Source organism: Gobio gobio, assembly GCF_949357685.1.
Source record: "Gobio gobio genome assembly, chromosome: 3".
Classification (NCBI taxonomy): domain Eukaryota; kingdom Metazoa; phylum Chordata; class Actinopteri; order Cypriniformes; family Gobionidae; genus Gobio; species Gobio gobio.
The window spans coordinates 4,085,559-4,098,058 of NC_137099.1; the positions used below are offsets into that span (position 1 = coordinate 4,085,559).

The 12,500-nt window shown below is 44.2% G+C and overlaps 1 protein-coding gene across 1 annotated transcript in view; it reads right to left on the bottom strand.

The window, feature by feature from the left end:
• Window positions 1-12,500, bottom strand: part of runx1 (RUNX family transcription factor 1) — a 43,820-nt gene that overhangs the window by 10,433 nt on the left and 20,887 nt on the right. The window contains exon 5 of the mRNA XM_079811853.1: window positions 7,627-7,794. Within this exon, the coding sequence (XP_079667979.1) occupies window positions 7,627-7,794 (168 nt within the window). The remainder of the gene's footprint in view (window positions 1-7,626; window positions 7,795-12,500) is intronic.

The following is a 12,500-nucleotide window of genomic DNA, read 5'->3' on the forward strand; positions in this document are numbered from 1 at the left end:
CGGGTCAGAGCGTGTCAGAGCATGTCAGAGCGGGTCTAAGCGTGTCAGAGCGGGTCTAAGCGTGTCAGAGCGGGTCTAAGCGTGTCAGAGCGTGTCAGAGCATGTCAGAGCATGTCAGAGCGGGTCTAAGCGTGTCAGAGCGGGTCTAAGCGTGTCAGAGCGTGTGAGAGCGTGTGAGAGCAGGTCAGAGCGTGTCAGAGCGGGTCAGAGCGTGTCAGAGCATGTCAGAGCGGGTCTAAGCGTGTCAGAGCGGGTCTAAGCATGTCAGAGCGGGTCAGAGCGTGTGAGAGCAGGTCAGAGCGTGTCAGAGCGTGTCAGAGCGTGTGAGAGCGGGTCAGAGCGGGTCAGAGCGTGTCAGAGCGGGTCAGAGCGTGTGAGAGCGTGTCAGAGCGTGTCAGAGCGTGTGAGAGCAGATCAGAGCGTGTCAGAGCGTGTGAGAGCGGGTCAGAGCGTGTCAGAGCGAGTCAGAGCGTGTCAGAGAGTGTCAAAGCATGTCAGAGCGGGTCTAAGCGTGTCAGAGCGGGTCTAAGCGTGTCAGAGCGTGTCAGAGCGGGTCTAAGCATGTCAGAGCAGGTCAGAGCGTGTCAGAGCGGGTCTAAGCGTGTCAGAGCGGGTCGAAGCGTGTCAGAGCGGGTCTAAGCGTGTCAGAGCGGGTCGAAGCTTGTCAGAGCGGGTCTAAGCGTGTCAGAGCGGGTCTAAGCGTGTCAGAGAGGGTCAGAGCGTGTCAGAGAGGGTCAGAGCGTGTCAGAGCGGGTCTAAGCGTGTCAGAGAGGGTCAGAGCGTGTCAGAGCGGGTCTAAGCGTGTCAGAGCGGGTCTAAGCGTGTCAGAGAGGGTCAGAGCGTGTCAGAGAGGGTCAGAGCGTGTCAGAGGGTCAGAGCGTGTCAGAGCGGGTCTAAGCATGTCAGAGCAGGTCTAAGCGTGTCAGAGCTTGTCAGAGAGGGTCAGAGCGGGTCTAAGCGTGTCAGAGCGGGTCTAAGCGTGTCAGAGCGGGTCTAAGCGTGTCAGAGAGGGTCAGAGCGTGTCAGAGAGGGTCAGAGCGTGTCAGAGCGGGTCTAAGCGTGTCAGAGAGGGTCAGAGCGGGTCTAAGCGTGTCAGAGAGGGTCAGAGCGTGTCAGAGAGGGTCAGAGCGTGTCAGAGCGGGTCTAAGCGTGTCAGAGAGGGTCAGAGCGTGTCAGAGAGGGTCAGCGGGTCAGAGCGTGTCAGAGCGGGTCTAAGCGTGTCAGAGCGGGTCTAAGCGTGTCAGAGAGGGTCAGAGCTTGTCAGAGAGGGTCAGAGCGTGTCAGAGCGGGTCTAAGCGTGTCAGAGCGGGTCTAAGCGTGTCAGAGAGGGTCAAAGCTTGTCAGAGAGGGTCAGAGCGTGTCAGAGCGGGTCTAAGCGTGTCAGAGCGGGTCTAAGCGTGTCAGAGAGGGTCAGAGCTTGTCAGAGAGGGTCAGAGCGTTTCAGAGAGGGTCAGAGCGTGTCAGAGAGGGTCAGCGGGTCAGAGCGTGTCAGAGCGGGTCTAAGCGTGTCAGCGGGTCAGAGCGTGTCAGAGCGGATCTAAGCGTGTCAGAGCGGGTCTAAGCGTGTCAGAGTGGGTCAGCGGGTCAGAGCGTGTCAGAGCGGGTCTAAGCGTGTCAGAGCGGGTCTAAGCGTGTCAGAGAGGGTCAGAGCGTGTCAGAGCGGGTCTAAGCGTGTCAGAGAGGGTCAGAGCGTGTCAGAGAGGGTCAGAGCGTGTCAGAGCGGTTCTAAGCGCGTCAGAGCGGGTCAGAGCTTGTCAGAGAGGGTCAGAGCGTGTCAGAGCGGGTCTAAGCGTGTCAGAGCATGTCAGAGCGGGTCTAAGCGTGTCAGAGCGGGTCTAAGCGTGTCAGAGCGTGTCAGAGCATGTCAGAGCATGTCAGAGCGGGTCTAAGCGTGTCAGAGCGGGTCTAAGCGTGTCAGAGCGTGTGAGAGCGTGTGAGAGCAGGTCAGAGCGTGTCAGAGCGGGTCAGAGCGTGTCAGAGCGGGTCAGAGCGGGTCAGAGCGTGTCAGAGCGGGTCAGAGCGGGTCAGAGCGTGTCAGAGCATGTCAGAGCGGGTCTAAGCGTGTCAGAGCGGGTCTAAGCGTGTCAGAGCGGGTCTAAGCGTGTCAGAGCGTGTCAGAGCATGTCAGAGCATGTCAGAGCGGGTCTAAGCGTGTCAGAGCGGGTCTAAGCGTGTCAGAGCGTGTGAGAGCGTGTGAGAGCAGGTCAGAGCGTGTCAGAGCGGGTCAGAGCGTGTCAGAGCATGTCAGAGCGGGTCTAAGCGTGTCAGAGCGGGTCTAAGCATGTCAGAGCGGGTCAGAGCGTGTGAGAGCAGGTCAGAGCGTGTCAGAGCGTGTCAGAGCGTGTGAGAGCGGGTCAGAGCGGGTCAGAGCGTGTCAGAGCGGGTCAGAGCGTGTGAGAGCGTGTCAGAGCGTGTCAGAGCGTGTGAGAGCAGATCAGAGCGTGTCAGAGCGTGTGAGAGCGGGTCAGAGCGTGTCAGAGCGAGTCAGAGCGTGTCAGAGAGTGTCAAAGCATGTCAGAGCGGGTCTAAGCGTGTCAGAGCGGGTCTAAGCGTGTCAGAGCGGGTCTAAGCATGTCAGAGCAGGTCAGAGCGTGTCAGAGCGGGTCTAAGCGTGTCAGAGCGGGTCGAAGCGTGTCAGAGCGTGTCAGAGCGGGTCTAAGCGTGTCAGAGCGGGTCGAAGCTTGTCAGAGCGGGTCTAAGCGTGTCAGAGCGGGTCTAAGCGTGTCAGAGAGGGTCAGAGCGTGTCAGAGAGGGTCAGAGCGTGTCAGAGCGGGTCTAAGCGTGTCAGAGAGGGTCAGAGCGTGTCAGAGCGGGTCTAAGCGTGTCAGAGCGGGTCTAAGCGTGTCAGAGAGGGTCAGAGCGTGTCAGAGAGGGTCAGAGCGTGTCAGAGGGTCAGAGCGTGTCAGAGCGGGTCTAAGCATGTCAGAGCAGGTCTAAGCGTGTCAGAGCTTGTCAGAGAGGGTCAGAGCGGGTCTAAGCGTGTCAGAGCGGGTCTAAGCGTGTCAGAGCGGGTCTAAGCGTGTCAGAGAGGGTCAGAGCGTGTCAGAGAGGGTCAGAGCGTGTCAGAGAGGGTCAGAGCGTGTCAGAGAGGGTCAGCGGGTCAGAGCGTGTCAGAGCGGGTCTAAGCGTGTCAGAGCGGGTCTAAGCGTGTCAGAGAGGGTCAGAGCTTGTCAGAGAGGGTCAGAGCGTGTCAGAGCGGGTCTAAGCGTGTCAGAGCGGGTCTAAGCGTGTCAGAGAGGGTCAAAGCTTGTCAGAGAGGGTCAGAGCGTGTCAGAGCGGGTCTAAGCGTGTCAGAGCGGGTCTAAGCGTGTCAGAGAGGGTCAGAGCTTGTCAGAGAGGGTCAGAGCGTTTCAGAGAGGGTCAGAGCGTGTCAGAGAGGGTCAGCGGGTCAGAGCGTGTCAGAGCGGGTCTAAGCGTGTCAGCGGGTCAGAGCGTGTCAGAGCGGATCTAAGCGTGTCAGAGCGGGTCTAAGCGTGTCAGAGTGGGTCAGCGGGTCAGAGCGTGTCAGAGCGGGTCTAAGCGTGTCAGAGCGGGTCTAAGCGTGTCAGAGAGGGTCAGAGCGTGTCAGAGCGGGTCTAAGCGTGTCAGAGAGGGTCAGAGCGTGTCAGAGAGGGTCAGAGCGTGTCAGAGCGGTTCTAAGCGCGTCAGAGCGGGTCAGAGCTTGTCAGAGAGGGTCAGAGCGTGTCAGAGTGGGTCTAAGCGTGTCAGAGCGGGTCAGAGCGTGTCAGAGCGGGTCTAAGCGTGTCAGAGAGGGTCAGAGCGTGTCAGAGCGGTTCTAAGCGTGTCAGAGCGGGTCAGAGCGTGTCAGAGCGGGTCTAAGCGTGTCAGAGCGGGTCTAAGCGTGTCAGAGCGGGTCTAAGCGTGTCAGAGCGGGTCTAAGCGTGTCAGAGCGGGTCAGAGCGTGTCAGAGCGGGTCTAAGCGTGTCAGAGCGGGTCTAAGCGTGTCAGAGAGGGTCAGAGCTTGTCAAAGAGGGTCTAAGCGTGTCAGAGAGGGTCAGAGCGTGTCAGAGAGGGTCAGAGCGGGTCTAAGCGTGTCAGAGCAGGTCAGCGTGTCAGAGCGTGTCAGAGCGGGTCTAAGCGTGTCAGAGCGGGTCTAAGCGTGTCAGAGCGGGTCTAAGCGTGTCAGAGAGGGTCAGAGCTTGTCAGAGAGGGTCAGAGCTTGTCAGAGCGGGTCTAAGCGTGTCAGAGCGGGTCTAAGTGTGTCAGAGCGGGTCAGCGGGTCAGAGCGTGTCAGCGGGTCAGAGCGGGTCTAGGCGTGTTAGAGAGGGTCAGAGCGTGTCAGAGCGGGTCTAAGCGTGTCAGAGCGTGTCAGAGCGGGTCTAAGCGTGTCAGAGCGGGTCTAAGCGTGTCAGAGAGGATCAGAGCTTGTCAGAGAGGGTCAGAGCGTGTCAGAGCGGGTCTAAGCGTGTCAGAGCGGGTCTAAGCGTGTCAGAGAGGGTCAGAGCGTGTCAGAGAGGGTCAGAGCGTGTCAGAGCGGGTCTAAGCGTGTCAGAGCGGGTCTAAGCGTGTCAGAGAGGGTCAGAGCGTGTCAGAGCGTGTCAGAGCGGGTCTAAGCGTGTCAGAGCGGGTCTAAGCGTGTCAGAGAGGGTCAGAGCGTGTCAGAGAGGGTCAGAGCATGTCAGAGCGGGTCTAAGCGTGTCAGAGCGGGTCTAAGCGTGTCAGAGCGGGTCTAAGCGTGTCAGAGCGGGTCTAAGCGTGTCAGAGCGGGTCTAAGCGTGTCAGAGCGGGTCAGAGCGTGTCAGAGCGGGTCTAAGCGTGTCAGAGCGGGTCTAAGCGTGTCAGAGCGGGTCAGAGCGTGTCAGAGCGGGTCTAAGCGTGTCAGAGCGGGTCTAAGCGTGTCAGAGCGGGTCTAAGCGTGTCAGAGCGGGTCATTTTATTATTATTATTATTTATATCGGCTTATTTTAATCGCCTTATTTCCATGAATAAAATCAAACTGGTTGTGCTTTGAATGAGGGATTTTCACACAGTCCTGCTTCCTGTCAAACACGTCTCACTTCCTCTTTTCTGCGTTCTGCTTCCTCCTCGTTACATATAAGCAAGGTGCTCGTCTTTCTGCCGCTCACACACACACACACACACACACACACACACACACACCTTTCTCCCATCTGCACCCATGAAGGGGAAGAGAAACTAAGAGGATGTCAGTGTTTCGGAGCGGGAGGCCTGTGTTCTCAGATTGGGAAATGTTTTAAACGGCGCGTGAAAAGCAGAAGTGCCAAACTTAGAGCTGTCATCAGTTCATTTCTCAGAAGAATACTTCATATTCATAATTTTGTGCAGCAGGAATGCATTAAATTCATCACAATTTACGGTAGAGACATTTATAGCGTTGCAAAAAAATAAATGCTGCCCTTTTGAACTTTCTTTGCTATCACGGTTTACAGAAAAATATCACTGATAATAATCATAAATGGTCATGTGAGAGTGATTAGTGAAGGGTCATGTGACTCTGAAGACTGGAGGAATGATGATAAATTCAGTTTTGGTGAGCAGAAGAGACTCTTTCAGAAAGAGTAAACTCAGATCCATCTGGCCGTTTTCAGAGCAGAAACACATCCTGTGTGTGAACGCCGCTCATTCCTCACTGAAGTGTAATCAAATTACCCAAAATATTGAATAAATGAAAGCTTCACAGACAGAAGAGAGTGTGTGAAGAGCTTTAATCGGAGCATTCCTCTGTACAGTAAAAGGGCCAGGATGTACATCTGGCTTCTGGCTGCGGTCGAACAAAAGAAACCATGAAAGAGCAAAGAAACATTTGTGGCCCCACAAGGCTTTCGCTGATTGTTATTGGGGCTTAAACGCTGCCTTCCACTGCATGTGTGTGTGTGTGTGTGTGTGTGTGTGTGTGTGTGAGTGTGTGTGGCGGCACGCTCTGGCATGCTTGTCTAAGCTCCAATCAAAGGAGGCCTTGTTCGCTGTATTTGTTATGTCTGAACGTCCGATGATGTGTGATGTGTCCCCACTTCCCCCCCGTCACCTGCCAGGAACAAGCAGAACCAATAACAACGTGCCTCACACACTCACACACACACACACACACACACACACACACACACACACACCCACACACACCCACTCACTCACACACTCACTCACACACACACACACACACACACACACACACACACACACACACACACACACACACACACACACACACACACACACACACACACACACACACACACACACACACACACACACACACACACACACACACACACACACACACACACACACACACACACACACACTTCCTTTCACTATCCCTGAACTAGTACACACAAATGCAAAAGCACAACACAAGAGTGTTTGCAGCAAATTCTCATTCATTTTATAAAATGTTCCTGTTATAATAAAGAAATTTATATTATTTTACTATTTAGGATGGATGAAGTCATACGAATAGAATTTAATAGAATAGAGTAGAATATAATATAATATAATAGAGTAGAATAGAACAGAGTACAATAGAATAGAATAGAACAGAGTAGAATATAATATAATAGAGTAGAATATAATATAATAGAGTAGAATATAATATAATAGAGTAGAATATAATATAATAGAGTAGAATATAATATAATAGAGTAGAATATAATATAATAGAGTAGAATATAATATAATAGAGTAGAATATAATATAATAGAGTAGAATATAATAGAATAGAGTAGAATATAATATAATAGAGTAGAATATAATATAATAGAGTAGAATATAATATAATAGAGTAGAATATAATATAATAGAGTAGAGTAGAATAGAATAGAGTAGAATATAATATAATAGAGTAGAATATAATATAATAGAGTAGAATATAATATAATAGAGTAGAATATAATAGAATAGAGTAGAATATTATATAATTGAGTAGAATAGAATAGAGTAGAATATAATATAATATAATAGAGTAAAATAGAGTAGAATATAATATAATAGAGTAGAATATAATATAATAGAGTAGAATATAATATAATAGAGTAGAATATAATATAATAGAGTAGAGTAGAATAGAGTAAAACAGAATAGAGTAGAATAGAGTAGAGTAAAATAGAGTAGAATAGAATAATAATAATTTAAAAATATTTATTTACTGTAATATATATTTAATAAAATACTATGTATATATATATATATATATATATATATATATATATATATATATATATATATATATATATATATATATATTATATATATATATATATATATATATATATATATATATATATATATATATGTTTAACTGCCCATTAACTGGCATCAGAGAACTGTGAACATGCAAATATGTTGTTAAATTACGGCTATATATTAAGTAAATATTGTAGATTAAACAACTTTGGTTGACAATTCTTTTTTTTTATTATTGATTTGTGCTCTATTTAACCAGGAACCTAAAAAAGTAACCAGGAAATAACGGGAAAAAAAGTCTTGGAATCCCTGGAATAGAGGAATAAAAACGAAACAGCAGAAAACGATCACTGACTCTGATGCGGAGTGGAATATAGAATGTAGAGTATGGAATAGAAGAGGACAGAGCTGAATGGAGTTGACCCTGCTGTTGCTCTATGATGCAGATGCGCATCAGGTACAGAGAGGTTTAGCCGTCTAACTCACCGGGAATCTGGCTGTGGGCGGGGCTGCTGAAGGGGGGCGTGGTCAGGGCGGGGCGGGGGTTGGGGGCGGGGCCGTGGTGTGGACTGCACCGCATGGCACTTCGCCTCAACTGCTCAGAGAAAGCTAACGCGCCTGGCTTTACCGCTTCATCCGGCTTCTGTCGGTGGCCTGGACACACACACACACACACACACACACACACACACACAGAACGGAGATGAGAGAGAACGATTTAGTTACTGACTGTCCATTAACAGAATCAAAGCCACTTAAGCACACAAACACAACTATTAGACATGATCTGAGCACCAGTGCTGGGTGGATTGCTTACAAATTAAACTCAAAGTATCGTATCGGATTACAAACATTAGGGCATGTACTCTGACTACTTTTGGATTACTTTTGACCCAACTTATTTGAACACACAGATTTAAAGGACTGTTGTGTGCAATATTGATATATATATAAAAATTAAAAATGAAGGAAAAAAATCCATTCTTTATCAACATATAGAAGTGAAAAGTTATTAATTAATGAGATAATACAAATTTAAATTAAAATGAATAGTAAAAATGGAACGGAAAAAGTCGAAAGTTAACAAAAAACTTGTTTGTGTACACTCATGAATGCTCAAAATGCTGGGTTAAAAACAACCAAAGTTGGGTTGAAAATAGACTAACCCAGCAATTGGGTTAGCAAACATTCAACCCAACCGCTGGGTTAAAATGACCCATTCACTGGGTTAAAACGACCCATTCGCTGGGGTAAAACAACCCAATTGCTGGGTTAGTTCATTTTCAACCCAACTTGGGTTGTTTTTAACCCAGCATTTTTTAGAGTGTACCTGTATGTCATTGTGTATATAAATGACAAATAATGAATTATGACAAAATTTACTGCCATTGTGTGAATATGTAATCCATAAAAAGTAACTGTAATCCGACTTTTAAAATGTAATATAATCTAAAGTAAATGATGCATAATTACAAGTTACTTCCCCTAAACCAAACCGCAACTCTGTAGTAAGTACATGTAGTTATTAATATTACTCAGTACTTAAATAGAGTAAGTACAATGAAACTACGTCACCTTGAAATAAAGTGTAATCTAATTATAAATACACTCTAAAAAATGCTGGGTTAAAAATAACCCAAATTGGGTTGAAAATGGACTAACCCAGCAGTTGGGTTGTTTTAACCCAGTGATTCAGTTGTTTTAACCCAGCGGTTGGGCTGTTTTAACCCAGTGATTCAGTTGTTTTAACCCAGCGGTTGGGCTGTTTTAACCCAGTGATTGGGTTGTTTTAACCCAGCAGTTGGGTTGTTTTAACCCAGCGGTTGGGCTGTTTTAACCCAGTGATTGGGTTGTTTTAACCCAGCAGTTGGGTTGTTTTAACCCAGCGGTTGGGCTGTTTTAACCCAGTGATTGGGTTGTTTTAACCCAGCGGTTGGGCTGTTTTAACCCAGTGATTGGGTTGTTTTAACCCAGCGATTGGGTTGTTTTAACCCAGCGATTGGGTTGTTTTAACCCAGTGATTCGGTTGTTTTAACCCAGTGGTTGGGTTGTTTTAACCCAGTGATTGGGTTGTTTTAACCCAGTGATTCGGTTGTTTTAACCCAGCAGTTGGGTTGTTTTAACCCAGCGATTGGGTTGTTTTAACCCAGTGATTCGGTTGTTTTAACCCAGTGGTTGGGTTGTTTTAACCCAGCGATTCAGTTGTTTTAACCCAGCGGTTGGGTTGTTTTAACCCAGTGATTGGGTTGTTTTAACCCAGCGGTTGGGTTGTTTTAACCCAGCGATTGGGTTGTTTTAACCCAGTGATTCGGTTGTTTTATCCCAGCGATTGGGTTGTTTTAACCCAGTGATTCAGTTGTTTTAACCCAGTGGTTGGGTTGTTTTAACCCAACGATTCGGTTGTTTTAACCCAGCGATTGGGTTGTTTTAACCCAGTGATTCGGTTGTTTTAACCCAGCGATTGGGTTGTTTTAACCCAGTGATTCGGTTGTTTTAACCCAGCGGTTGGGTTGTTTTAACCCAGTGATTCGGTTGTTTTAACCCAGCGGTTGGGTTGTTTTAACCCAGTGATTCGGTTGTTTTAACCCAGCGATTGGGTTGTTTTAACCCAGTGATTCGGTTGTTTTAACCCAGCGATTGGGTTGTTTTAACCCAGTGATTCGGTTGTTTTAACCCAGTGATTCAGTTGTTTTAACCCAGCGGTTGGGTTGTTTTAACCCAGTGATTGGGTTGTTTTAACCCAGCGGTTGGGTTGTTTTAACCCAGTGATTCGGTTGTTTTAACCCAGTGATTCAGTTGTTTTAACCCAGCGGTTGGGTTGTTTTAACCCAGTGATTGGGTTGTTTTAACCCAGCGGTTGGGTTGTTTTAACCCAGTGATTCGGTTGTTTTAACCCAGTGGTTGGGTTGTTTTAACCCAGTGATTCGGTTGTTTTAACCCAGCGGTTGGGTTGCTTTAACCCAGTGGTTGGGTTGTTTTAACCCAGTGATTCGGTTGTTTTAACCCAGTGATTCGGTTGTTTTAACCCAGTGATTCGGTTGTTTTAACCCAGTGGTTGGGTTGTTTTAACCCAGTGATTCGGTTGTTTTAACCCAGCGGTTGGGTTGCTTTAACCCAGTGGTTGGGTTGTTTTAACCCAGTGATTCAGTTGTTTTAACCCAGCGGTTGGGTTGCTTTAACCCAGTGGTTGGGTTGTTTTAACCCAGCTGTTGTTGGGGTAAATGTTTGCTTAAAACAACCCAATCGCTGGGTTAAAACAACTCAATCGCTGGGTTAGTCCATTTTCAACCCAACTTGGGTTATTCTTAACCCAGCATTTTTTAGAGTGTACTTATCCAGATTACATGTAATAAGTAAATACCCAGCATTGCTGACCACACACACACACACACACACACACACATCCTGCTAATGATGCTGAATGACGAGACGAGCGTGTCACTGCTGCAGTAGGGGGCGCTGTGGTGTCTGATGTGTGTGTGTGTGTGTGTGAGTGTGTGTGTGTGTGTGTGTGACCTCACACATAGAGACCGGGATTAATGATCACAGGTGATGAGAGAAAAAGGCAAACGGAAAGGAACAGAAAAGACGCGGCGGCGCGCAGCTGTGTGAGCCCATCAGCCGCACTCACACACACACACACACACACACACACACACACTCTGCTGCGCACGCGAGGGAGGAAGTCCTGCTGAAACCAGAGAGCGCGTCTGAGCGCTTTGAAGACCAGGCCAGCGCATCCCGCCAGACAGACCCAGAATATGCGGGTGGCGCCGTCCGATGGATTCCCGACCGGAATAACGGACCAACGGGGAATAGACCCGCCACCAACACACGCGTTCACACACACACACACACACACACACGCGCGCTATTAAAACACACCAGTGTGACCAACACAAGCTACATTAAAACCACAGACATAAACCCATACATCAATACAAGTCCTGCCTTTTGAATATGTTAATAATAATAATAATAATAATAATAATAATAATAAACTTAATGCATAATCAATATTATTATTAAATTATTAGCCTTAGTAATAACTATAAATTATGCATAATTACATGCAACTAACCCTAAACCAATCCAAAACTCTATAGTAAGTACAAGTAGTTAATTATTATTACTCAGTACTTATGTATAATTACACTGTAGTAATGACACCCTAAAATAAAGTATAACTCACTACATTAATAATAATAATAACAACAATACTAATATTATAATTACTTAAGTATTATTATTATTAACAATAATGAAAAACATAATAATACTTTTATATAATATATTATAGTAATTAATATTTTAGTAATTAGTTAAAACAATAATTATTATTAATTGCAATTATAATAAAAAAATTAAACAATAACTTAATACCTAATAAATATTATTAATAAAATAATTATAATTACTAAAGTATTATTATTATTAATAATGAAAAATATAACAATAACTTCTTAATACATAACAATAATATGTATTATGCATTGTTATGTTTTTCATTATTGATATTATTACTTTAGTAATTATAATGAATTAACACAATATTTATTATTATTAATAATAAGAATAAAACATAATAATAACATATTGATTCATAATAAATATTATTAGTAAAATAATTTGTAATTACTAAATAATATATTTGTCACTATTATTAATATTGTTAATAATACCTAATAATACTTTAGTAATTATAATAATTAATTCATACAATAATAATAATAATTATTAATACTAATAATACGTTAGTAATTATAATTATTTTACTAATAATATTTATTATGTATTAAGATGTCATTATTATTGATATTATAGTAATTAATAATATTTTAGTAATTCTAATAGTTAGTTAACACAATAATTATTATTAATTAAAATAATAATAATAAAATAATAACTTCTTAATACCTAATAAATATAATTAGTAAAAAAAATATAATTACTAAAGTATTATTATTATTATTAATAATAATAATGAAAAATATAACAATAACTTCTTAATACATAACAAAAATATTTATTATGCATTAAGATGTCATTATTATGTTTTTTTATCATTAATATTATTAATTTAGTAATTATAATGAGTTAATACAATATTTATTATTATTAATCATAAGAATGAAAAATATAATAATAACAACATATTGATTCATAATAAATATTATTAGTAAAATAATTGTAATTACTAAATAATATATTTTTAATTATTATTAATAATACCTAATAATACTTTAGTAATTATAATAATGAATTAATACAATAATAATAATTATTAATACTAATAATACGTTAGTAATTATAATTATTTTACTAATAATATTTATTATGTATTAAGATGTGATTATTAT